The 27291-nt window shown below is 32.7% G+C and overlaps 5 protein-coding genes across 8 annotated transcripts; 3 read left to right on the forward strand and 2 right to left on the reverse strand.

The window, feature by feature from the left end:
- The first annotated feature begins 2966 nt into the window (after nt 1–2966).
- LOC107905315 (ABC transporter B family member 1) lies at nt 2967–8876 on the forward strand. The gene is made up of 10 exons (XM_016831944.2): nt 2967–3743; nt 3827–3881; nt 3996–4171; nt 4252–4452; nt 4816–5075; nt 5504–5820; nt 5893–6116; nt 6183–6556; nt 6628–7342; nt 7427–8876. Exons 1-10 carry the CDS (start codon nt 3363–3365, stop codon nt 8708–8710), a joined length of 3987 nt encoding a protein of 1328 aa, XP_016687433.1. The 5' UTR covers nt 2967–3362; the 3' UTR covers nt 8711–8876.
- Nucleotides 8877–10020: 1144 nt separating this feature from the next.
- On the reverse strand, nt 10021–11404 carry LOC107905316 (zinc finger protein 593). Its single transcript, XM_016831946.2, has 4 exons — nt 11156–11404; nt 10932–11040; nt 10715–10777; nt 10021–10464 (listed from the first exon to the last, which is right to left on the reverse strand). Exons 1-4 carry the CDS (start codon nt 11238–11240, stop codon nt 10362–10364), a joined length of 360 nt encoding a protein of 119 aa, XP_016687435.1. The 5' UTR covers nt 11241–11404; the 3' UTR covers nt 10021–10361.
- A 763-nt stretch (nt 11405–12167) lies between these two features.
- On the reverse strand, nt 12168–16565 carry LOC107905313 (transcription factor-like protein DPB). Of its 4 annotated transcripts, none has more exons than XM_016831943.2 (9): nt 15937–16565; nt 15473–15549; nt 15285–15328; nt 14430–14492; nt 14099–14245; nt 13928–13996; nt 13637–13735; nt 12893–12963; nt 12168–12748 (listed from the first exon to the last, which is right to left on the reverse strand). In XM_016831943.2, exons 1-9 carry the CDS (start codon nt 16188–16190, stop codon nt 12514–12516), a joined length of 1059 nt encoding a protein of 352 aa, XP_016687432.2. In that variant the 5' UTR covers nt 16191–16565; the 3' UTR covers nt 12168–12513. The 4 variants fall into 4 exon arrangements, with proteins under 4 accessions (XP_016687432.2, XP_016687430.2, XP_040943596.1 ...); XM_016831941.2 differs by having other exon boundaries at nt 15473–15552; XM_041087662.1 differs by having other exon boundaries at nt 14099–14242; nt 15937–16515.
- A 2805-nt stretch (nt 16566–19370) lies between these two features.
- Nucleotides 19371–20687, forward strand: LOC107905312 (flavonol sulfotransferase-like). The gene has a single exon (XM_016831940.2). It carries the CDS (start codon nt 19558–19560, stop codon nt 20491–20493), a length of 936 nt encoding a protein of 311 aa, XP_016687429.1. The 5' UTR covers nt 19371–19557; the 3' UTR covers nt 20494–20687.
- Nucleotides 20688–26033: 5346 nt separating this feature from the next.
- Nucleotides 26034–27193, forward strand: LOC107903158 (flavonol sulfotransferase-like). The gene has a single exon (XM_016829200.2). The coding sequence runs from the start codon at nt 26056–26058 to the stop codon at nt 27001–27003; it is 948 nt and encodes a 315-aa protein (XP_016684689.2). The 5' UTR covers nt 26034–26055; the 3' UTR covers nt 27004–27193.
- The last annotated feature ends 98 nt before the right edge of the window (nt 27194–27291 follow it).

Here is a 27291-nt window from a genome sequence, read left to right on the forward strand (position 1 = left end):
AGCTGAGTGTCCTATCATCTGCTGCATTTTTCAATGGTTGGTTGGTTGGGGACCATGATTTGAAAAACAAATCCTATCAGAAAATTTTTAAAAGTATAAATTATTAATAATTAAAAAAGTTTTATAAAAAAATGAAATTTTTAAAATTAAAGGAAATATATAATTTTACAAATAAAAAAAAATCTTTGATGGGAACGAATCTAGACACCATGAAAAAGTTCAATTTTTTAAAAGCATTTTTTCAATTCACTAATTTTTCGATTTAATTTATATAATTATTTGGATCAAATAGGTAAATATACCTATTTATATTTTTTTTATCAAATGATATTTTCCTAAATAAAAGGTAATAAAATACAAGGAAAAGGGAATTGTTTTCAGTGTCAGGTTTCTGCAAAGTGCAAAAAAATATTGTATTTTACGCCATCAGAAAATAATAATAATAATAATAATAATAATAATAATAATACAGAAATAAAAGCCCAAAGGCGTGATTAAAGTAACTGTGGAGTAATGAATACAGTTGATGTTGGCAACTGAAAGCAACTGTTGTGAATATAAAAAATTAAAAAATTTGGACTAAATTAAATTCAAGAGGAAAAATAAAGGGTTTAATTTCTAAAATGAATTATTGTAAATAAATTTGAAGAATTTTAATCTCTTTTGAATTATAATCGAGCTAAGACTCAATCGATTTTTTTTTGAAAAATTTTAATTGCATTAAAAAAACTATAATCTCTTTAATCACGGTTTAATTATTTTACTTGAATTGAAAAAAAAAACACATTAATTACAAATATATTAGTTTATGATTTAATCTTTATATTCTTTTGATTTAATAATTGAAGTTATTTTGATTTGGTTTATGCGCATTCAAAAAATTTTGTTCGTGTGGTCAATGTTACGCATTCGAAAGTATTGTATTTGTGGTGAAAATTGATATTTTTCTTTTAACTAATTTTCTAAAATTAAATTCCAAATACATGAAAATTATAAGTACTAATTATTAAATTTTACGACAAATTATTTCAAGTAAATAAAAATTAGGGTTAAAATAAAAAAGAAACTTGGTTTGAGATCCAATTGTTAAAACTCATAAATATGAGGATAATGCGTTTTAGCACACTCAACTTACGTCCTCATGTATTGACAACAATGCCTATACCTATTGAACTAAGACTCCATCACAACCGTACATTTATTAATGCTTTTTTCAACTGTTAAACTTCCAACTATACCTTAAAAAAAGAAGTTTTTTAAATCCCCTTTTTTCCTTTTATATAAAAGACAAAGATTAAGCCTCAAGATTACTCCTTTATTCCTTTAATCAATGAGATGCTTAGTGGATACATATAGAATGATTGCACTTAATCAATACTAGCATTAGTATTATATTGGTATAAATATTAAATTTATATATGAATTTCGGTTTAATATGTAATTTGATACATAGATTTTGATTTTATGTGATTATACATTTGAAATTTGAAATTATGGTTCAACTATACACATTTAAATAAATGAATACATAGATTTTTTTTATATTAGATTAATATAATTGTTTGTAGATGTAATATATCAACGTAAAATACTGCTACTAGTTGATATTTATTAAGCCGAGTGGTAATTTTTTGTTCAAAAATTTGATTGAATTCGATTCAATTTTAGATTTAAATAAAACCCAATTTAACTATCGGTTACCAAAAGGTGGTTCTTTGATGTATGTGGTATTTTAACATGTTTTGGAATTAAACCGGATTAAACTTGACTTATGATTTTTTAAGGTATATAGTATATCTTTTTATTTTGATTTTGAATTTGACTTTGAAAATAAAACTTGACCCGATCACTCTAAACTTTAATCCAACTCAATTCAGTTTGATCATAAAAAGTCAACAATACAAAGCTTAACTAACTCAAACCCGGAACGATTCGAATTCGAAATGGTCCAAATTTAAAATGATTTGAACAAGTAATTTAAAATGGCTCAAACTTGAAACAACTTGAACCTAAAATTTGTCAATACCCAAAATAATCCAAATTTAAAATTAATTCAGTCTTTTTTTTTTCGAATTTGAAGCCACCCTATTCAATCTGTCAAATTGATTTAGAGTTAGTTTAGTATTATTTTTGAAAAATAAATTCTAAGGTGCGATGAAAAAGTATTTTTGAAAATTGTGGTTTAAGATTTTGTGTTTAATGTTATTGTCAAAAGCGTACAAAAATTAAAATATTTTATTTTAAACATAACGTTTTAACTAAAAAAATAAGTTACTTTAAATCATATTAAATTTCATTAATATTATCATATACGAACTATCGATTTTAAATAATTAATATAAATTGTTTGTAAAATTTAATTTGAAATAATTTAAATCTAAAATGATCATTGATAAAAATAATTAAAACTCAAAATAAATTAAATTTAAAATCATCTCAATACAAAATTAACTTAAAAATATTCAAGAGATTCCAAGTTGCTAACAAATGTTTAAAAAAAGCATGGGTAGAGAGGCGCTTTAGCTTTGTGAAGACATTTAAGGGCATAACTTAAGGGGCAGGTAAGACCCTTTCCGACAGAATAGATTAATTACTATTTTAGTACCTTCTAAACATAAATATTCAATTTAAGCCCTTTTAGATGGTTTTAAGGAAAGAAATTATAATTTTGACCCTTTCAAAAATAAAAAGTATAATACAATTTTTTTTTTAATTTTATCTCGATCCTAGTGACATAAATTTTAAAATTTTCCAGTCCACCTCCAAGGGTTGGAAATAAAAAGTAGGGCGGAAATAAAGGAAGACTGACAGGCAACCGCAGTACAAGGAAAAAGGTTCAAACTTGCCTTCGAACAATTTACCAAAAACTTGATCAACAAGCCGAAGAAAAAAGGATTAGAAATATGGGAAAAATCAAACTGTTCACATACATAAATTATTCATTGGAGCATAAACAGTAACAAGATTGATGATTGATGATTGGTAGTAGTAGTAGTGGTTGTAGTAACTGAGAAGAAAACAACAGTTAAAACACTGATCTTTCATGTTTATTTCAACAGTAATAACCTATTGTTTTCAGTCAAAAACACCCCATCTCTAATTATTCATACAGCCTGGTTTTGTCGGGTGAAAAAAAAAATCCCTCATCTGTCACTATCCATGGTTTTTACACTTCAAGCCACCCAAAAATAAACCCAAACCCCAAACACCATCATCCATTGATGTTTTAAAAGCAACCTCCAAAAAACATAGGATTTAAAAGGAAACAATAAGAGTAATATATATAGATATTAACGAAGAGAGAGTGTTTTTTTCATGTGTTTTCATTTTTGTTCTTAAAAAAGGTTTTTTTTTTTTTACAAATGTCAAAAGATTCAGAAGAGATAAAGAGGATAGAACAATGGAAATGGTCTGAAATGCAAGGCCTTGAACTTGTTTCTGATCCTTCTTTAAACCCCAAAATTCAAACAGAAGAAGCTTCTTCTTCATCTTGTTCAAAGCTTGAAAGTGACAACAATGGTGGAAATGAAGAGAAGCTACAACAAGAAGTGCCTTCAATTGGGTTCAATGAATTATTTAGATTTGCAGATGGGTTAGATTATGTATTAATGGGAATTGGTTCACTTGGAGCTCTTGTTCATGGCTGTTCTTTACCTATTTTCCTTCGTTTCTTTGCTGATCTTGTTAATTCCTTTGGTTCTAATGCTAATAATATGGACAAGATGATGCAAGAAGTTCTGAAGGTTTCACCTTTAACCCCCCAAAGTTTTCATTTTTTTTTTGGTTTAAGTCCATGTATTCTCATTAAACTTTTTGTTCCATTTAGTATGCGTTTTATTTCCTTGTGGTGGGTGCTGCAATTTGGGCATCTTCATGGGCAGGTTAGTAAAAAACATTGAAACTTTCTCTCTTTTTTTTTAAGAATTTTTTTATTTTGGTCCCTGGGATTTAATTGTTGAAAACAAAAAGATTGAAACTTCTTTTTGTTGTTGTAGAAATTTCATGTTGGATGTGGACTGGTGAAAGACAAACAACAAAGATGAGAATTAAGTATTTAGAAGCAGCTTTGAATCAAGACATTCAATATTTTGATACTGAAGTTAGAACATCTGATGTTGTTTTTGCCATTAATACTGATGCTGTAATGGTTCAAGATGCTATTAGTGAGAAGGTACATTCATAAAGTTTTGATCTCTTTTGGATTCTATGGGGGATCAAATTGAACTGTTTTATTTTGGTTTTTGGTTGCAGTTGGGTAATTTCATTCATTACATGGCAACATTTGTGTCTGGCTTTGTGGTGGGTTTCACAGCAGTATGGCAATTAGCTTTGGTTACACTTGGAGTTGTTCCATTAATTGCTGTAATTGGAGCAATACATACCATAACATTAGCTAAACTCTCTGCTAAAACACAAGAAGCTTTATCACAAGGTGGGAACATTGTGGAACAGGTAAGAAAGATAACTTTTTTTCGAGTAAAGTACCATGAAGTTCTTTGTATTAAAAGTCGGATTGCATTTTGCCTCATCTATTAAAAGCATAGGCAAATTAGCTCTTGTAAACTGAGGTACGTGTGACTCTCCACATGTAACTGTTTGGTTATTCTGTCAATTACGCCGGTTTTTAAGAGTAAAAATGAATGAAATTATGTTCGCTCTTTCATCTAAGATACATGGATTAATTTGCCTAGTTTTTGAGTAAATGGAGCAAAATGCAATTTGACTTCTACTATATGGACCCTTATGGTACTTTTCCCTTCTTCTTTTTCCTCTCTTTCAAAATCTGGGTATTTGCTAATGTGACTTAAATTGCAGACAATAGTTCAAATCCGGGTTGTTTCGGCTTTTGTCGGTGAATCGAAAGCATTACAAGCTTACTCATCAGCATTGAAAGTAGCACAAAAGATAGGTTATAAAACTGGATTTGGAAAGGGAATGGGATTGGGGGCAACCTACTTTGTTGTGTTCTGTTCTTATGCTTTGCTTCTTTGGTATGGAGGTTATCTGGTTAGACATCATTACACTAATGGAGGACTTGCCATTGCCACCATGTTTGCAGTTATGATTGGTGGATTGTAAGTACACTGTTTTTCTGTTAAAGTATCAGTCTTTGTATCAAGAGTCAGATTGCATTTTATTCCATTTACTCAAAAAATGCAAATTAAATTAGTTTTTGTACATTTGATTAAAGAGCAAACTAAATTTTTCTATTAAAAATTTTATTCATTTCTATCGTTAAAAACTGGTGTGGCTTACCTCATTTTGATATATATGGATCAATTTTTAACGTAGAAATGGATGAAAGTTTTAACAGGAGGACCAGTTTGCTCTTTGATCAAATGTACAATGACTAGTTTACCCCTTTTTTGAGTAGAGGGAGCAAAATGTAATCCGGCTTTTAGTACAAGGTCCTCCATAGTACTTTCACCACTGTTTTTCATGTTTTTTTTTAGGGGGGGTTGAACTGTGTTTTAAGTCGAAGATTAAAACTTTGAATTGACAGGGGTTTGGGACAGTCTGCACCAAGCATGTCTGCATTTGCAAAGGCTAAAGTGGCAGCAGCGAAAATTTTCCGTATTATCGATCATAAACCCGGTATCGATAGAGATAGCGAGTCGGGTTTGGAGTTGGAATCGGTTACCGGTTTAGTTGAGTTGAGAAATGTGGATTTTGCATACCCTTCAAGACCCGATGTAAAGATTCTTAACAATGTTTCCTTATGTGTTCCTTCTGGAAAAACCATAGCTTTGGTCGGAAGTAGCGGTTCGGGGAAAAGCACCGTGGTATCACTTATTGAGAGATTTTACGATCCTACTTCAGGTAAACTATGAGATTAAAACGAGGGTGCGATCGTGTTTTTAAAGTGTCGGTTAATATGATGTGCTTTTGTAGGGGAAGTGATGCTAGATGGACACGACATAAAGACATTAAAGCTAAGATGGTTAAGGTCACAAATAGGACTTGTAAGCCAAGAGCCTGCACTTTTTGCTACCACCATTAAAGAAAACATCCTTTTAGGGAGGCCTGATGCGAATGATATCGAGATTGAAGAAGCTGCGAGGGTGGCTAATGCTCATTCATTCATTGTGAAGCTACCTGATGGTTTCGACACTCAGGTTCGGTTCATTTGATGTTGGTTTAATAATTGCTTTCTGTTTCAGCTAATATTTGGATAATGGCAGGTTGGGGAGAGAGGACTTCAACTCTCAGGTGGACAGAAGCAAAGAATCGCTATAGCGAGGGCAATGTTGAAGAATCCAGCAATCCTGTTATTGGATGAAGCTACTAGTGCACTAGATTCTGAGTCCGAAAAGCTGGTGCAAGAGGCCCTTGATCGGTTTATGATTGGGAGGACTACTCTCGTAATTGCTCATCGGCTTTCCACTATTCGGAAGGCTGATCTTGTAGCTGTACTCCAGGAGGGAAGTGTTTCGGAAATCGGTACGCATGATGAACTTATGGCCAAAGGAGAAAACGGTGCTTATGCTAAACTCATTCGGATGCAAGAGGCAGCACACGAAACTGCCCTTAATAATGCTAGAAAAAGTAGTGCAAGGTAGCTTCTGGTCTCATAAATGTAGTCTTTCTTGTTTTAGAATGTTATCGGTTGTTATGATTCTTCTGCAGGCCATCTAGTGCTCGGAACTCAGTAAGCTCACCAATCATTGCCCGGAATTCATCATATGGCCGCTCACCATATTCACGCAGGCTGTCTGACTTCTCTACTTCGGATTTTAGCCTTTCCCTTGAGGGATACCACCCTAATTACCGAATGGAAAAGCTTGATTTCAAGGAGCAGGCGGGTTCCTTCTGGCGTCTTGTGAAAATGAATTCACCCGAATGGATTTATGCTTTATTTGGTTCTATAGGATCCATTGTTTGCGGCTCCCTTAGCGCTTTCTTTGCTTATGTGCTGAGTGCTGTTCTCAGTGTCTACTACAACCCAGACCATGCTTACATGATTCGAGAAATCGGGAAATACTGCTATCTGTTAATTGGACTTTCATCGGCTGCACTTCTCTTCAACACACTACAGCATTCTTTTTGGGATATTGTGGGAGAAAATCTCACGAAACGAGTGCGAGAGAAGATGCTGACTGCAGTGCTGAAAAATGAAATGGCATGGTTCGATCAGGAGGAAAACGAGAGTGCTAGGATTGCTGCAAGGTTAGCTCTTGATGCGAACAATGTACGATCAGCTATTGGAGACCGGATTTCAGTTATCGTGCAGAACACGGCACTCATGCTTGTTGCTTGCACTGCTGGTTTTGTTTTGCAGTGGCGTCTTGCCCTTGTCCTCATTGCAGTCTTCCCTGTGGTTGTAGCAGCCACCGTTTTGCAGGTTTGTTTCTAAATCCAACTAAAAACTGATTAAAAACCGATCAATTACCTCACAATCGACTGTATTTCTTGGAATTTTCGACAGAAAATGTTTATGAAAGGTTTCTCAGGAGATTTAGAAGCTGCTCATGCCAAGGCCACTCAACTAGCTGGAGAGGCCATTGCCAATGTAAGAACTGTTGCTGCATTCAATTCCGAGAACAAAATCGTCCGCCTTTTCTCCTCAAACCTTCAAACTCCATTGAAACACTGCTTTTGGAAAGGACAAATTGCAGGAAGCGGGTTTGGGGTAGCTCAGTTTGCACTATACGCTTCTTATGCACTTGGCCTTTGGTATGCTTCATGGCTTGTGAAGCATGGGATCTCTGATTTTTCCAAAACAATCCGAGTCTTTATGGTTCTTATGGTCTCTGCCAATGGTGCAGCCGAAACATTGACCCTGGCTCCAGACTTCATCAAAGGAGGTCGAGCCATGCAATCAGTCTTTGAACTTCTTGACCGTAAAACTGAGATCGAGCCTGATGACCCTGATGCCACACAAGTTCCAGATCGGCTTCGTGGAGAAGTTGAACTAAAGCATGTAGACTTCTCTTACCCTTCACGTCCTGACATCCCAATTTTCCGGGACCTTAATCTCCGCGCCCGAGCCGGAAAAACCCTTGCCCTTGTTGGTCCAAGTGGATGTGGTAAAAGCTCGGTTATTGCACTTATACAAAGATTTTACGAGCCCTCATCTGGACGTGTTATGATAGATGGAAAAGACATAAGGAAATACAACCTCAAATCGCTGAGAAAACACATTTCAATCGTTCCACAAGAGCCTTGCCTCTTTGCTACCACTATTTACGAAAACATTGGCTACGGACATGAATCTGCAACCGAGGCCGAGATCATTGAGGCAGCTACACTAGCCAATGCCCACAAGTTCATATCCTCAATGCCCGACGGTTACAAAACGTTTGTTGGGGAGAGAGGGGTTCAACTTTCAGGAGGCCAAAAACAGAGAATTGCCATCGCAAGGGCTCTAGTGAGGAAAGCAGAGCTTATGCTGCTCGATGAAGCAACCAGTGCCCTCGATGCTGAATCTGAGAGATCAGTCCAAGAGGCTCTACACCGTGCTTGCTCGGGTAAAACTACGATTGTGGTGGCTCATCGGTTATCAACAATCAGAAATGCTCATGTCATTGCAGTAATTGATGATGGGAAAGTTGCAGAGCAAGGATCCCATTCACATTTACTCAAAAACTATCCTGATGGATGTTATGCACGGATGATACAATTACAAAGGTTCACAAATAGCCAAGTTTTTGAAATGACCTCAGGCTCAAGCTCGTCAAAACAAAAGGAAGTCAATGAAAGAGAAGGTTAATGAAGAGAACAGTAGGGGGAAAAGGGGGCATGTACTATACCCTCTTCTAGATATTTTTTGGATGCTTACATTTTGATTTAATGTTTGGATATAGTGTTTAATATATGCTCATTATCTTCATGGATCTTTTTTAAAGAAATGATAATGACAAATGAAGTTCCTTTGAGATTGATTGAAATGGATTGGTTTTCGGGTAAGTCAAGGCTCAAACCAATGGTTGTCTAAAAGCAGACCAGACATTGACTTAGCTGTCGCACCTTGTATGGAATTCAATCACTTTCACAAGTTTGATCACATGGATGTAATTCAAGGGGGATTGTCGACGAGGACCTTCAGAGGAATGACACATTTGGTACTTTAATCCAAGCTTTGAATGAATGGATTCATGGCAATTAGGGCATTTATCCCATGGATTAAAGATGACAAGCTGCATACATGCCAAGATTCTTAACCCTCCCACAAAAACTTGACAACTAAGGTATGTTTAAATTGAAAAACACTTTTCTACGCAAATCATGATTTTAAATAATAATAAAAATTAATAAACAAGCAATTTTTTCAACCGAACTTTGATTTTAAATTGGGATTTTAAGTCAAGTTAAAAAGCCAAAAAATTTAAATTTTGAAAAATAACTTTCAATAAAATTACTTTTTTATCCACTCATTAAATGTTCTACTCTATAACATGTCTAAAATAGCTATTTTATCTTCTCATAAGCAATTATGGACAGTAATGGTAAACATTATCAAAATTTTTAAAAACATTTTTTGCAACATTTTTCAACCTCAATGGTAAACTGGCCTTAAGTCTATTTTTGCCCCTAAACTTAGCAACAAAGTTCATTTTGGTCCCTGAACTTATAAAAATATAAAAGTTCGATGACATGACACTTTAAGATTACGCTACACCATTGCTTGAAAAAAGTGGACTTAATGATGTGACATTATCTCAAAGTGCCACATCATTAAACTTTTACAATTTTCCAAGTTCAAAGATCAAAATGAACTTAATTGACAAGTTCAAGTATCAAAGTAGACATAGTTGCTAAGTTCGAGGGCCAAAATTTGCATTAACCCTATCCTCTAAAAGGAAAGAAATGGACCATGTTGCATTTTTTAACTTGGATATGCATCATAATTCACTACTACCCTCTTCCCTATTACATTTTTACTGTCTAACAATGAAGAAAGAACAAATGCATATAAGAACTTCTAAACTTGCTTAAATCCTAATAAGCTACACTTTCTAGTATATCCTTCTATTTAAGGTTCATAAGCATTCTTCAAGCAACAAAGAAATGGTAACCAAGTAAGAAATACTGCTAATGTCAAGCAGTTTTCATTGGATATTTTACAAACTGGCTCATTAACCTGATAAGGAAGAAACAAATAATACTCAATAAGACAGTAGGAGACCAATAAGTGATCTATCATCATCTTCATCATATGATCCACCACATCGACCCCAACTGAAGACTTTAATATATGATAACACAAAAGAAAAACAAATGAACTAAACCAATTACGCGGACAAGCATTAGCATACAGAAGCAAAATTGATTTAAAAGCAGTAACGCAACTGGTCTTCATGGAATGGAAGACCTCTCATGGCACCAGCCACCATGGATGGGAGCCAAAACATAAAAGTGGCTCACATTGACATTAATGCCAGTCCATTATCCGGCATACCCATCCCAGCAGCCAACTCAGCATCGAGTTGAGTATGTGGTGCAGGCCCCGACATTTGCTTTAAACTGCACCAAACAAAGATCATCTCAAACAAAACATTCTTTCATCTATGAAAAATAAGCTAAAGTACTAACTGCAAGGGTTAGTATCATGCAAGTCACTTATGCTAATTCCGTTAAATATGTAACTCGGCACGAAATCTCAAAGTTGACTTCGTTTAGAATTAGAACATAAGTAGCATATGCATGCCAAGTCATAATGTAATTTGATACCAAATTCAATGACTCATAATGTAAATAACCCAGAATTGCTCACCGTTTCTTGTGACGTTTCGTCTTGAAATGTTCATCCCTCACAGTCGAATTCGCAAAATATCGGCTGAAATTAATAGAAAATAACAATATATGTTTAAATTAACAAAACGAATTCTACCATATTACAGTTTCAATTTTCTTTTTCATTTTTGTAGTAACAAAAACAATACATTAATCGAATTAATAAAAATTAAATTCATAAACAATTATATACTTACTCGCAGTGTAAGCAGTAATATTGTCCCATTCCAGGCAAATCCTCATCGCGAGGCAACGGCTTCTTCTCGGTATCACTCTTCTGCAGCTCATCATAAACGAGGTCGTCACGTGAATCGAGAAAACTCATCGTCAAGGAAAAGAAAATAGATTTAAGTGGAAAAACTTTGATCATAAAATAATGAAAATTTAATTCAATGAAACTGAAAATTTTAAAAAAGGATATCTTTGAGGAGGAATTTGTCACGGCGAGCTGTTTTGTGGGAAAATCTTCGCTTCTTTACTTTCCTGCTTGGACATTTTCCTCCCATTGTTTCCTTTAGATTGGGATTTGGGAACTTAGGGTTTTGCAGTAGGACTCCTTGAGAAAACCCTAATCGAACAAGGAGGATAAAAGAGGAGCGAGAGCCGCGAGGCGGTGCTAGTCTTTGACTTTTATTTGACTTGGTTGATTAATGAACGATGTCGTTTCGGCGTCACAACCTCTTATTTTGGGCCTTCAACCTACTATTAATAAGATTATCTTTTTCTCGCTCAACTTCAAAGAGTTCCAGAATAATTATTGAATTATTCGAAAATTTTTATTTAAGTTATTAGATGTTTAAAATTATTACTATATAACTCTTTTTGCTTGCACCGTTTACACTAATCGAAAGCTCTTTTTCTACAATTCAAATTGTTTTCATGAAATAACTTTGAGTGTCACAAATTTATGGATCAAAATTCAAATAACTTTCTTCTCCAAACTACACTAACCATCATATCAACTTAAATCTAAAGTATATTTTTTTACCCATTGATGAGTTCTATTCTACCATAAAAATCGTTGAATTGTCACTTAAGTTCACTAGCGAATTAAAAAAAAAACATGACAACCTAATGATTTAAATAAAAAATTTTAAATATTCACACAAACTTTCGAATAATTGAATAATTAAAAAAATATATAATTTAATGACATCATAGGTAATTTATCCAAAACTTTAAACCTCCAAACTTAATCACTATCCATTTTAAAATTGTATTTAATATATTTACTTAAAAATATATGTATAAATATAATCTAAGTTTAAAACACCCTCATAATAAATTCTATTATTTTCAAAAACTTTTCTTTCGATTTTGATTTTTTTAGATTAACTCCTAACAGCAATTCAATGAAGAAGAAAAATACCATTTACTTTAAAAAATATTTATGCTAACAGAATGTTTCAATGTGTATGACGGTAAGTATCATGGAAATAGAGATTGTCTTTGTGCGCCATTATAATATAAGTTCATTGACTAGTTCATTCTATGATTCTGTACTCTAATACAAATAAGGTAATTTTCTACTACAGTGAGGTCAACATAACAAGGCAATATAGGACAGAAACAATTACAAGAGCAAGATCATAAAGATGTAAAAAAGCTGAAGGACTTGCTGGAACCGATACCCTACAAAAACCCTTCGAGAAAACGGAGTAATCCCGGCTTATCGTGGTGATAAATATTGTGAGGTGAGGATCATCTTACAGGGGAACCTTCTGGCATAGTACTTTACACAATGTACAAATTGGATTGTTTGTGCATGGAACTTGACTATCAATGTTCAGGCTTCACACGTGCTTTTAGAATTCCGGGGAGAGGCGGTGACGTAGGAGGTCTGCCTGGTGTGTTTGTCATTGGGGGTGGAACAATCTGTTGTTGGTACATCGCGGACATGCTAGAGCCTTCACCATCTGCAGAAAAATTGTGTGCCATTTCGTCACTCCCTGGTCTCTCGCAGAATTTCATTGCCTTTAAAACATAGTTGTCGTCGTGGAGCTCGAATGGAGTGCTGTAAATAGAACACCAATAAGATGAAAAGTAAAGGTGAAAAATAAATCTAACTAGTAACTACCCCTCTCCCCTGATGGGCCATTCTTTCTCTCTCTTTAGCATTGTACAGTTTTACCATAACAGATGTGCTGGCCGTTCTTACCTATTGAAGTCAAAATGCACCAGCTGCATATCTTCCGATATTTCTACCTCGACAGTTGCATGAGGGCGTGTCTACAATTTCCAGATGACAAGAGAAACAAGAGATGAGAAATTAAAACACTTTGTATCAGTTCAGTAAGTGCATACTTCATTGATAGCCTACTAGCCTTAATAAAGAAACCTCATTGTGCTCCTTTTTCCTTCAAGTTTTTTGCAGTTAAGTGTTATGGAAAGTGATATAGGTTCGATAATGCAACAGGACTGTTAATACAGACCTTTCAAAACTCTTGTTCAAGAAGGAGAAATAAGCATACAAATCCATCATTATATTCCACTTGTCCAGTGGAAAAAGACATGGTAGAGTTTCTGGTTTTAAGTCATCAAGTAGGCGAACTCAAGCTGTTTTACAGGCAATAAATTTTAGAGCCGAAACGGAGTTAACAAAAGAACCAAATGCTGGTTATAGAAAAGGAAAAATTGAAGTAAAACAAGCATATATATGCAAATCCTAACAAAACCAGCTATTACTTGAAAACCTAAATGAAATGATAATTGAATTGAGTAACAGATGACATGAAAAGGTGGCTGATCATACATTTTTAATTAAACAGAAATACGGAGAATCATTAAATTTAAGATCGGTTCAAAAACCCTAAACCCTAATAAACAAAGAATTGTGGCAAAACTTCAATGATCGGAGTTTCTAATTTCGTACAAGAATGAAAGACTTGAGAAGACAACAAACCTGAACCAGGATAAAAGGTAAAGCCACACCCCCATTCGGAGGATTTCCTGAGCTGTACAATTGCTCATTTCGCTGTATCAAATTCTGAAGACCTACAAACTAAGAAACAAGACAACTATTTTAACAACAGATGGCATGCAAAGCGACCAAGTGAAACTTGATGTCCTAAAGCAGCTTTCTCTCTCTCTAAATGCAAGTTGATGATAGCAAAAATATAGAACTCTCAACATAAGGGCATGTGAAAGTAATTTTTATTTACAAACATGTGAAAATTAAGTATGCTATTCTTACCTGTTCCTCCAATTCATGAAGATAGGCAGCTTTTTTTTCAATCCTATTTCTCAGTCCAAGCCGTTCAGTCTGTATTAATTAATTTGAGGAGCTTGTTAAGCTCAAAATTACATTCTTGGCAGATTAAACCTACTTAACATAAGAAACTTAAAAATGGAGCCATATTGTCACCTTTAGATCTTCTATATCACTCAAGCTAGTACGCGGAAGTCCCTTCCACTGTATTTCCTTTTTATCCTTAGATATAATATCCATTGCCATTAGTACATTCAGGGCATCATAAACCCTTCGCCGAATGTTTTTCTCATCATACTGCTGCTGTTGGATATAAAAATAAAATGAAATATATATAAAACAAACACACAGACAGACAGACGTACAGACAGACAGACAGACAAAGGAGATTCAATGGTGTTAGTTTCACTCTATTAGGGTAAAAGATAGAAGTTTAGGCTGTCGAGATCAAGGAATCCAATATTGACATGTCGAAAGAATTGCAAACCTGATCTGGTGATGCTATGTTATTGCCTGGATCAGTAAACTCAGCAACAAGTTCATCTGCCACCTGGGAAAAGCTTTCACTCTCAGATATAGACATAGGCATAGAGCTAAGTTGTTATAAGCAGACAAAGTAGTAACGGTCCAACACTTTGAAACTTTAGGAAATGAATGCATAAGTCCAAGTGCAGGAACGTGTGTGTTTGCTAGCACGAGAAGAAAATACTAGCATTTAAGAATCACATTTTGATGTGATGTCAATTTGAAAGATAAACAGTATCATTCTGCTTGAAATTTTGAAAGGTACATGAATTGTAAGCATCAATAATGGAACTCGGTTGATGCTCAAAATAACAAAATCAGTTTATACATGCCATTAGTGATTAGTAAGAAATCAGTGTAAAACAAAGAAGTTGACAAGAAAGGAATCACTGGAATATCAATTTGTCAAGTCTACTCTTCATTTATAGCTCATTTGCACATTAGAAGCTCCTACAAGGCAATTTTGGAGTTATATATAAAAAATTCTATACCTTAATAGTATCATAGTCTCACAATTAAGAGTTATGGCATGCAAATCCTGACCCACAAGGAAGAATCAAATGCATAACTAGTTCAGACCCTGGTTAGACAACAATCTCTATATCTAATCCATAAATGCAGTATCAAAGAAAATGAAATTTAGCTTCTGAATATAGCACATAACAAAGAAAGAATAAATTTAGGGAAAATTTTGAACAGTTTGGCAAAATGGCTTGAGCATATATATACAACCATAAGCACTGATGCAATGACCATTAATAAGTTTACCAAAACCAAAAAACATGAATGAAAGAGCGACTTTCAGAAACCAACGGACCTCATTGTACGTGGTTCTTCCCTTGCTTTCCACTTTTTCACAAACTGAATGAAACCAAAGACAGTTCAAACAAGAAATTAGATAGCTAAGCCACAACTGCTAACTCAACTACAACATGCATGGCAGAAGAAGGAGCACAATATGTGATTGAACTTTTAATGCAATCTTTTACGACCCAAAAATCACACCTTTCATGCTAAATTGACGGAGTCCTCTGCCACTCTTATCACCACCAACTGCACGTTGACCTCTCTTTTTCTTTTTACTACTGAAATTAAAATTGGCAATCAGTTAAATCATGGAATACTCTGATCATCATAACAACATAGTATGATCAGTCCAGTGCTAAGCAGAGTATGAACAAACCAAATGCAGTCACCAAAAAGTTCAAAAGTTTCACTGATATAAATTCTTTGGTATCATAGCCCATAAACAATGTCCATTTCAAGCATAATGCAATAACATTTACCAACTTCAACCATAAACAAATACAAATTTACATCATGAAAGCACAATTGAAGACTTATTCTTCCATCTACCCCAGACCCTCCTCCCCCCCTTTGTTCAAAAACCCACAATTAAATCAAACCATTAAACATAACTATCATAAACTCAAGCTAAAAGGGTACCTAGAAAAAAAAGAAACACTCACCCAACAGCACCTTGAGATCCAGCATCATCTCCGTGAATATCGAGATGGTTCAACCTTAAAAAAGTGTTCTCACTAGCAGGCGTCGCCATAGCTAGCTCACACCGGCTCGAAGGAGAGCCGACACTACCACTAGTCGAAACGGATTGACCCGAAACAGTGGTGCCCCACGACCTAGAAGCACCTCTCTTAGTCTGGTTTTGATCCCCATCTTCTTGGTGGTTATGGTTTTGAACACTGTTACTACCAGTTACCATACCTAAAGAAACCAAACCCAGAGATCAAAATTAAAAATCAAGTGAAGTTTTAGGGGTTTTGAGACCTTAAGAAAAGTGGGTACTGGAGTTGAAGGGACGTCAATGAGCATAATCAGTAATAGCTTGGCACCAAAAATTGTTGATCGTTATCTGTTTGATTAAATTCCTGAAAGAAAAGAAAAAGGAGTACGAAAATGAGGAAGGAGGGATTCTAATAAGGGAATGCAGGAAAAGCCTAAAGGGAGGTTTCAGCTTTCAACTTTTCAAAGGCTTCGAAGAGCTGTGAACGAAGGTAGTGGAAAAGAGGGAAATTTTATTTGTGAGGGTATGGTTTTTTTGGTTGAAGAATTAAAGTGGGGTTGGATAGATTGGTCCAAAGGGCCCAAATTGGGTTCAAGGATTGATATGGGTTCTAATAAATAAGGGTTAATATACTATTTAGTATCTAAGTTTAGCTTCAATGTTCAATTTGGTACTCAAGTTTGGCTTCAACATTCAATTTGGTACCTGAGTTTTTTTCTTTGTCCTAATTAAGTGTGTGTATATGTATTAAAAGAGCATACTTGTCAAACATTCATTGGGCCACATGATGTCCCTTCGCCTAAGTGCCAAATTGAACCTTGAAGCTAAGCTCAAGTATCAATTTGAGACAAAAAAAATTTAAGTATTAAATTGAACTTTGTAGCCAAATTCATGTAACGACTTAAGTCAATTAAAATTTAATAAAATCGTACCGAGCGATTCAAGTTGATTTTTTATTTTTTTTTCTTTTCTCAGTTTATCTTATACTAACCCAAAATCAAAGTTATTTTTGCTTAAAACTCATATTTAGTTCAATTTATTTGTTTTTTGTCTAAGACCTTATGTCCAATAGTCACATTGGGTTCCAACTAAATTTAAAATCGAGTTGAATTAGAACACTAAATGAGGAGCAAAGTCTTCCAAAGTTACAAGAATCAAATTGGATATCTTAAGAGGTATCAAACTCCCTACTATTTAACTCGTAATCCAACCGTAATTATTTTTTAGGTTAAAATATGTCATAAGTTTCTATATTTTTCAAAAATTTAAAATTTAATCCTTATACTTTTATTAGAAATAGTCCCTCTAATTTTTAAATTTCAAAATTCATGTTCATCTATTAACACTATTAATTTTTTTTATTAAATTTGTTGGTGTGACATTTTGAAAAAAAAAACTTACTTGATAATCATATAATTAAAAAATGACATTGTAATGAACTTGAATTTAATAAAAAATTAACAGTATTAATAGTTACACCTGAATTTTGAAATCTAAAAAATATAATGACTAAATCCTAAATTTTTGAAAATTACAATAACTTATATCATATTTTAACTTTTATCATTAGTGAAAATTTATGAAATTAGCAAAATAGGAAAAGAAGAAGAAGAAAATGGTAGAAATGAAAGAAGAAGGTTGTTTAATGGATTCAAACAAGAATTTGGGATGCTTCATAAATCATAAATAAATAAACTAATGTCATTGGATTCATAAAGTGGGGGATGCATTTGATTAAAGCTTTTAACTTACCTAAATCTCATTTAATATTCTCATCAAAAGTTTACCTAATCACAACATTTTGTTCATGTGCTCCAGGGGTGTTGGTAGTATCCGACCTCCGAAAATCTTTTCAAGATTTTAAATTAGTAAAAATTATGTATTGACCCTTTTAAAAATGATAAAAGATTGATTTAATCTTTTAAAAATTATAAAAATTACATTTTTACTATCGTAAAAATTACAGTTTAATTTTTCTCTTTTAAAAAAATTCTGACTTCACCCCGATGTGCTAAAAGTGTTTTAATTAGATCCTAAACTCAATAGATTAAACTCGTTTAGTGGAGTTTTATCATTCATGTTATATACGTCATTCTAAAAAAAAAACCTATAAAAGGGATCATCTTTAAGTCATTCAATACAACTTCAAAAGCGTATAAAATATCAAAATCTGAAAAGAAGATTTTGATGACTAGAAGTTCTTTCTTAAAATCCTAAAAAATTGAAAAATTTAAATAAATTCTAAAGAATGTCACATCTTTTTGATACAATGGCTAAGATTACCCATAGCCTTCCCCCTTCAACACTTAAATAGAAGGATAATAAGCTTTAGTACACTTGAATTCAAGTTCTCCTGCACTGGCAAAAATACTCATGTCTATTAAACTAAGACTTAATTGACAATAAACCGATTGTTTTAAACATTAAAAAAATAGTTTTATAATTATACCTAAGTAACCCAACCCAATATAAACTAAAATCCAGCCCAAGTATCCAATAAAAAAACATTAACATATATTAAAAACCCAACCCAAATATAAAAATAAAACCCAAACCCAAATTAATATTCTATAAATTTATAGTCACAACTTTAATGTATATTATATACATAATACATAAATAATTTAATTAAAAACCTAAATCCTGCCTCATTTACCAATTCCCAAATCTGAAATTCCTATCCCAAAACCTAGCACCATTTGCACCGCCATCAGCCCCTCCTCGACTGTCACCTACTACTGCAGGCCACACGACCACACCCGTCCAGCGTCCACCACCAGCAAGCAGTTGAAAGCAAAGTAGCAAGGATAATGCGGCCATGGAAGGCAAGAATTGAAGACAAAGAAGAAAAGGAAAGGAAAGCAAGCTTTATCACGTAATAGAAGGTTTGAATGTTTAAAAGAGATTTCACATGCAAGTTGGTTGGATTAATTAGGTTAATCTCTAATTTTTGGTTTATTTGATTATTGTTATAAAAAAGTTGATCTATTGATTCGACCGTAAATTTTTTTATGATATGTTTTTAATTGAATAAAATTCTAATCTATCATATGTGAATTGCTCTAAGCACAATTATTGTACAATTTCGTTTTTGATTTTTTTTAGTTAAAAAATACTATATATTTTGAAATAATTACGAATATATTAATATTAGTCTGTTGATGTGAACAATTATTTGAGTTATCGTGTTACTTTCATTAAAATTTTAATAGTCGAATTAATTTTTCCACCTTTAAAAAAAACAAATTTAATATAAAATGTTTGTAAACACAATCTTATAGCAGATCTTCTAAAATAATAAAAAATGCATAGGACTGCACTAACTACATATATTTATTAATTGAGTCCCTACAATTCTACCCCAATTCAAGAAATTAGGTGGTGGATATAAGAAAAAACTGATATTAAAAGCAAATAATTCTCCACACTAAGATCACATGGTTCAATTAAAAAAACTTGATTGCGTAATTGTGAAAGAACTTACCTTTTCACTAAAGCTATTTATAGACCCAATTTTTGTCAAAATATTTGCACTCATTTCTCCTTTTGTTTTTCCTTTATCAAAATGGCCTCCTTCAAAGAGATCATATCAACACTCCCAAGAAGAAAAAGCTGGTATGGCGATGATACTTTTTTGTATCAAGGCTTTTGGTGTGACACATTTTTTATTGAAGGATTAATGAGAGCTCAACAAAATTTTCGATCTCAACCTTCTGATATCGTCATATGCAGTGCTATGAAAACCGGAACAACATGGTTAAAGTCCCTCACTTTTGCCATTGTAACAAGATCCACCTTCGATGATTCCACTAACCCTCTATTCAACAATCTATCACATGATTGTGTACCCCTTTTAGAGGTTGATTTAGCCCAATCTTCCACCAATCGAGACCCTAAAAATCCTTTGTTAGCCACACATGCCCCTTACTGTTCTTTACCAAGATCAATAATTGATTCTAGTTGTAAAATTGTTTACATTTGTAGGGACCCTAAGGATTCATTAGTTTCGCTTTATCACTTCTTTGCTAGGTACTTGGCATCCAAAGACATGAAGCCTCCTGCTTTAGAAGAGGCCTTTGAGCTTTTTTGCCAAGGTGTAAGCTCTTACGGACCTTATTGGGACCATGTTCTAGGGTTTTGGAAAGCAAGTTTGGACCGACCTGATAAGATTCTTTTCTTGAAATACGAAGAAATGATAGAAGATACTGTTTTATACGTTAAGAAAATAGCTGATTTCATCGGTTATCCTTTCTCTTTTGAAGAACTTGAAAAAGGATCAGTCGAAAAAATCGTAAACATGTGTAGTTTCGAGAATTTAAGCAATTTGGAAGTGAATAAAAGCGGAAAACACCGTGAGGGAACTCCAGTGGTGATTGAAAACAAGATGTATTTCCGAAAAGGTAAGGTTGGGGATTGGGAGAATTATTTGACACCTGAAATGGCTGTTCGGTTGGACTCGATAACGTTGCAGAAGCTAAATGGTTCAGGCTTAACTCTATGATTGAATAATAAAGCAGCCATGGGGTACATTTTGCCTTCTCTGCAATTTCACATATTATGTTTCTAAAAATAAATTGGGTATGCTTTTTGCAAGTAGCAACACTTCTCGTGTTGTTCATGTTAAGATCAATTAAAAGTATAGTTGGTTCAATTGAAATCGATTCAATCAATAAAATTTGATATAAGTTGATTTGATTTTGTTAGTTTAATATTTATGGATAAACTACACCAACTCTCCTAAGTTTTGTATAAAATTACATTTTAGTTACTCAACTTTCAAAATTTATATCATAGTCACTGACATTATCAAATTGTTACATTTTTGTCACTCGACTGTTAACTTTAAAGAAGTAACGTTGCACATAAATTCAAAAGGTTAATAGCTAATTTGGTCCCTGAACTATAGTTAAAAAATTATTTTCACATTTAAATTTTTTTTACAATAATTGTAAAAAAGTAAAAAAAAAAGTCTTAAAAATAAAATTCATATAAAAAACCAGTTGCAGCGAGAAACAACTAAGAATTTTGCTACTGTCTTTGCTCTTTTTTTTCTTTTTTTTTCCTCTCTTTTTTCATGTAGACCGACGTTGGCTCTTCTCTTCCCAAATCTTTAAAAATAATATATAGGTTTTATTTATAGCTAAAAGAAAAATATTGACTTGAAAAGGTGGGTTTGGAGAAGAAGAATAGCACTTTGTATTATAAATTTAAAAACAAAAACCCAATCAGTGTAACACCCCAAACCTTGAAGGTTACATTAACTTCTTGAAAATTTAGATTGTTATTTTCTGAAATTTCGACTTGTTTTTCTGTAAAAGTAAATTCTTAGTAAAAAACTCGTTTTCACTTATTAGTTGCAAAAAAAAAAAAAACACCATTCTACAATAACGGTTTCTTTAAAACATTTGTTCTTTACTCATAAATTGAAATAATAGAAATACTGTGAACTCGCTTATTTTTCAGAAAACTAGATTTCTCATTTTGTTTTGCAACGAAAAAACTTTAACTTGTTTAATTTTGAAAATAAAATATTTTTTTAATTAACAGAAATCATGTAGAAAATTTAAACTAATTAACTAAAAAAGCATAGTTGATTGAATATGTGAAATGTGATTAAAAACAACATGTAAAAGAAAATGCGAAATGATTTATATGAGTCCGAAGGATCGATATGAAAGTTAAAAAAAATCAATAGATTTGATATAGAAATGATATGATTAAATGATATGATTAAATGATATTTTTTTTATAGTGGAAAAAGTAGCATGGTATGTTATAATGATTTGCCGATTTGCATAATGTATGTGTCGAAACAATTTTTTTTATAAAACGGGATCGATTTTAATTTTGAAAATGAAAACGAACATGGGAGTTGCTACCAATCCTTTTTATTTAGGTGTGATCGGATCATTTTATAATTTAATCATTTTAATAAAAGTTTTAAATTTACTAAAACGATAATTTTTGGTCTACAAAATCCAGAAAATGGGTTCGGGAGTCAATTACGCACGAGGAAGGGTTAGCACGCTCGTAACGCCCAGAAATTGGTACCTAGTTGATTAATTAGTGTCTTAGTGTTGAGGATTGAAAACTTTGAAGAGTTTTAAAAATACGATCCTTAAAAAAAACTCGAATAACATGGGTTAGAATTTAGGATTCTCTTGTTCTGAAGGAATATCACATCCAGCACGTTAGGATACAATACTTTAAACCCTCGAAACCAAGATTACCTTACGGTTTCCAAAACCCATATTTTTGAAATTTTAAGAGGATATTTGGCTATTTGGTCGAACGAGAAATCGAAACCCAGCACGTTAGGGCGTGTTTTCTCGAATTTCCAAACGCAAAATATTGTCTTATTTTAAAACTCTTTTTTTTGAATAATAGCGAGTACAACACTTGAACGACATACATTTGTTTTATTTATGATAAAACATAAAAGTTTATTATAGGTATATACAAATCGAGCGCAACTTTTAAAGTGATGAAATGGAATGATAATGGGGCATGAAATAACAACTAACGAATAAAATGATACATTAATGCATGACAAGTATACGAAAACACGAATAAATGAAGCATAGTTCCCACAATTACAATAAGCACAGAACATATAACATTTTAATACCAACATTAATAATCAAAGGGAAATAAAGAAATAATATATGAAATAATTTGAAGTAAATAACAATATAAAATAAGTGATTTATAAGAACAATAAATAATAAGGGTTTCAAATAAACAATCAATAGGAATCTTAAAATAAATAATAACAAAACAGTTTAAAATAAATAAATAAATAAGGTATGGAAAGTTTTAAAGAATATATGAAAATTTGAACGGCATATATATACAATTGATAATATAAATATTATGTAAAACCGTTTAAAACAAATAATGTATGGAACTTAAAATTAATAATGCTAACGAGCCTTCTTTTTTTTAAAAGAATGAATATAAATTAAATGGGCCTAGGACGAAATTGAATTCGAATTAAAGAGTCGGGTCTAAATTAAAAAAAAGGCTGCCGAGGATCAAAATAAGATGCGCCCGAAGAACGAGGGACTTATTGGGAAAATATTTCCTTCCCTCATGCGCAAGTTCAACACGGACCAGATTGGAACGAACGGAAAATCATGCGGCCTAAATAAAAAGACAACATGGATTAGATTGCACCACAGCACAAAAGCGGAGGGACCCCTCACATAAATAGACCCTCCAAGCAAAACACGCGGATCCTGCTACTGGGTCGGGTCGCGCTCGCGGGTTAAGGGCCAAAACAACGTCGTTTTGGTAACTGAACCCTAACTTACAAAACGGCGCCGTTTAATAACCTTATTTAAATCAAATTTAAAAAAAATCATTTTTTTAGTGTTTAGAGAAAAAAAAAACTTCAAAATCTCCCATATGTCTCTCTCAACCCCACTTGGCCAGCGTGGGTTCCCTCGGAGAATCTGCTGCACCACCGCCGTCTGCAACTCTCGACTCAACAATGTTTGTATAGTTCCTTTACATTTTGATATATGACATGTACTTAAGTTTTGAGTTGGTTTTGTATCTTGGATGGTCATTTGGAAAATTGGATAGTTGATGTCAATTTGAATTTATGAATATGAAATGTTTAAGTTATCATGAACATTATGTGATGTTTAAATGGTTAAGTGGTATAAACGATCATATGTATTAAGTTAGATCTGAGTTGTGAATGGTTAAATTGATAAACATGAATGATAATGACATAGCAAAGGTAGTATATGAAGTGTTGATGTAGGTATTATGCTTGAACGGATTGGTTTCGCATTGGTTATTTTGGTTATTAGGTTAGCATGGATTGGTTCCATATAAACATTTCAAAACAGCATGTCATGTTGTAACAAGAAATTGATAGTGAATGATGTCGCGACTTGGAATCTCCCAAGTTGTGACGTCAACTCGATAGTTTTAACATTTTATATTTTAGTCCTTAAACGACCTTAGGTTATCGAAAGAGCTTTCGTATGCTCGTATAAACCTTGGATATGTTTGTTAATATGATATAATGATGTATTGATCATAATTACATGTATAAACTGTTGAATTGATAAAATTTAGATCGTAGTTGTTCCAACAACGAATGTGACATCCCATAACTTGGACCTGCAATCAAGTAGGGTATGGGGTTTACGAGAAAGGTGGGCTTCGAGAAGAAGAATAGCACTTTGTATTATAAATTTAAAAACAAAAACTCAATCAGTTTAGTAAATGGAGTTAGAGAAGAAATAATGGGTTTAGAAAAGAAGTAGAGCACTTTGTGTTATAAATTAAATGAAAAAAAATCAAAAATTTCAAAAAATTGAAACTTACCAAAGAGTCCAAACAAATATAATATAATACAACATTTTGCTCTTCTCTCTTGCTCGATAGGCCGTTGGTGGTAGAAGTTTTTATGATTCTCAAGAATAAAAGCACTGTTACCCAAGCCTTGATATTGTTTCCTGAAAATTCGAGCAGCAACAATCGGTCTAATAATTATAATTAGTTAGACTTTTCTAGATAATAAAATACTATTACGTACCAATTTTACAAACTACTAACAATATATATTTGACAGTTAAAAGTTTTTTTTACATAAAACGAATATTTAGAAAATTTTAATGTATGTCAATCTTGACATACATGATTTATATGAATGGAGTATGAAATATGACGGTAGGATTGTTAAAATAAAAATTGTATAAAAAGTTACTAAATTATGCAAAACCACTTTAATTTTACAACCGTGTAAGTGAATTTCTCCTCTTATTTTATTTTTTAAGTATTATATTAATAATTTTTATCTTACATATTTTATTTATGTTTTCTGGGTACATGTTTTATCTTAAGATTTGTATAATTCTTTACACAATAATAATTCATTTTACATAGTTATAAAAAATCATTAATTTTACATAAATTTTGATATATTATTATATTTTGGTTTATGTTTATTTCTATGTGACATGATAATTTTAATTATTTAAATTTTTTTTATCTTCGAATAAATTTGTCAAATAATTTAATATTTAAATCATTATATATAGTGTACAAATCATATAATAAAAAATTAATCTAACTTTACGAAGCATAATGAGCAGGTATATTCTAGTGATATATTAAATATATTATATAACTCTTTTACATACTTTTTTTACCTTCAAAAAGTCAAATTCTTGATCATTTTAGTCTCTTTTTTTATTATCATTTTAGTTTTGAATCATCAAATTTCAATTAAATTACCTTTTTTTTGGACGTAAAAGGTTGACCTAACAAGTAAACTTTTAAATGCGATAGCCTGTATAGTAGTGCATGTGTATTTTATTGTTGACGTGGATGATTATTTTCAAAACTTTTATGAACTTTTTGAATTTGTATTTTTATTTAATTTATGAAGTAAGCGCGGACTTTCATGTGTGTCACCATGTCACTTCCGTTAAAATTTTAATAGTCCAATTAATTTTTCCGTTCAAAGAAAAACAATTTAACAAAAATTTGAAAATTTAAAACAAACCGATCCAAAAAAGTATCAAGACAAATGCATTTAAGAAAAGAGAAATTATTTGGTATACTGCCGGTAGAGCTTTTATACTCCACAAGCAAAATCAGGGGTTAATAAGTATCCTATAAAAAATACCAATTTTTTAAGATTACTTATAAAATAAAATAAAAATACACTTCACAGTTCACCCCAATTATTGTTAACAAAACCTGATTCCAAATCTTTTAAAATAATACAAAAAAATCTATCAACTAGATTGTTTAGTGACAAAATCTTGCATGGGACAGACCTTGACAATGGGTAAATAAGCACTAGCTACATTTTTTATTTATTTAGTCCCTATAATTCTATTTCAATTCAAGAAATTACGTGGTGGATATAATAAAAAAATGTTATTAAAAGCAAATAATTTTCGTCACTAAGTTCACATGGTTCAATTACAAAAAAAATATTGTGTAATTGTGAAAGAAATTACCTTTTCTCTAAAGCTATTTATAGACCCAATTTTTGTCAAAATATTTGCACTCATTTCCCCTTTCTTTTTCCTTTATGAAAATGGCCTCCTTCAAAGAGATTATATCAACACTCCCAAGAAGAAAAAGTTGGAATGACTCAAATAACGACTTTTTTTTGTATCGAGGCTTCTGGTGTTACTCGTTTTTCATTGAAGGAGTGATGTCGGCTCAACAAAATTTCCAATCTCAACCTTCCGATATCGTCATATGCAGTGCACCGAAAACTGGAACAACATGGTTAAAGTCCCTCACTTTTGCCATTGTCACAAGAATCACCTTCGATGATTCCACTAACCCTTTACTTGCCAATCTATCACATGATTGTGTACCACTTTTAGAGGTTGATTTAGCCCAATCTTCCATCAATCGAGACCCTAAAAATCCTTTGTTAGCCACACATGTCCCTTACTCATCTTTACCAAGATCAATAATTGATTCCAGTTGTAAAATTGTTTACATTTGTAGGGACCCTAAGGATTCATTCGTTTCGTTTTACCACTTCATTGCTAGGCGCTTGGCATCCAAAGACATAAAGCCCCTTGCTTTAGAAGAGGCCTTTGAGCTTTATTGCCAAGGTGTAAGCAATTATGGACCTTATTGGGACCATGTTCTAGGGTTTTGGAAAGCAAGTTTGGACCGACCTGATAAGATTCTTTTCTTGAAATACGAAGAAATGATAGAAGATACTGTTTTATACGTTAAGAAATTAGCTGATTTCATCGGTTACCCTTTCTCTTCTGAGGAAATCAAAAAAGGGTCAGTCGACAAGATCATAAGCATGTGTAGCTTCGAGAACTTAAGCAATTTGGAAGTGAATAAAAGTGGCAAACACCGTGAAGGAACTCCAGGGGTGATTGAAAACAAGATCTATTTCCGAAAAGGTAAGGTTGGGGATTGGGAGAATTATTTGACACCTGAAATGGCTTCTCGGTTGGACTCGCTAACGTTACAGAAGCTAAATGGTTCAGGCTTAACTCTGTGATTGAATCATAAAGCAGCCATGGGGTACATTGTCCCTTCTTTGCAATTTCTGCATATTATGTTTCTAAAAATAATTTGTGTATGCTTTTTGCAAGTAGCAACACTTCTCGTGTTGTTCATGTTAACATCAATAAAAAGCATAGTTGATTCAATATGTGAAATGTGATTAAAAACAACATGTAAAACACAATGCGAATTGGTTTATAGGAGTCCGGAGGACCGATATAAAATTTTTTAAAAAATCAATAGATTCGATATATAAATGATATGATTAAATGATATGAATTGA

This window comes from Gossypium hirsutum, chromosome D01 (genome assembly GCF_007990345.1).
Source record: "Gossypium hirsutum isolate 1008001.06 chromosome D01, Gossypium_hirsutum_v2.1, whole genome shotgun sequence".
NCBI lineage: Eukaryota > Viridiplantae > Streptophyta > Magnoliopsida > Malvales > Malvaceae > Gossypium > Gossypium hirsutum.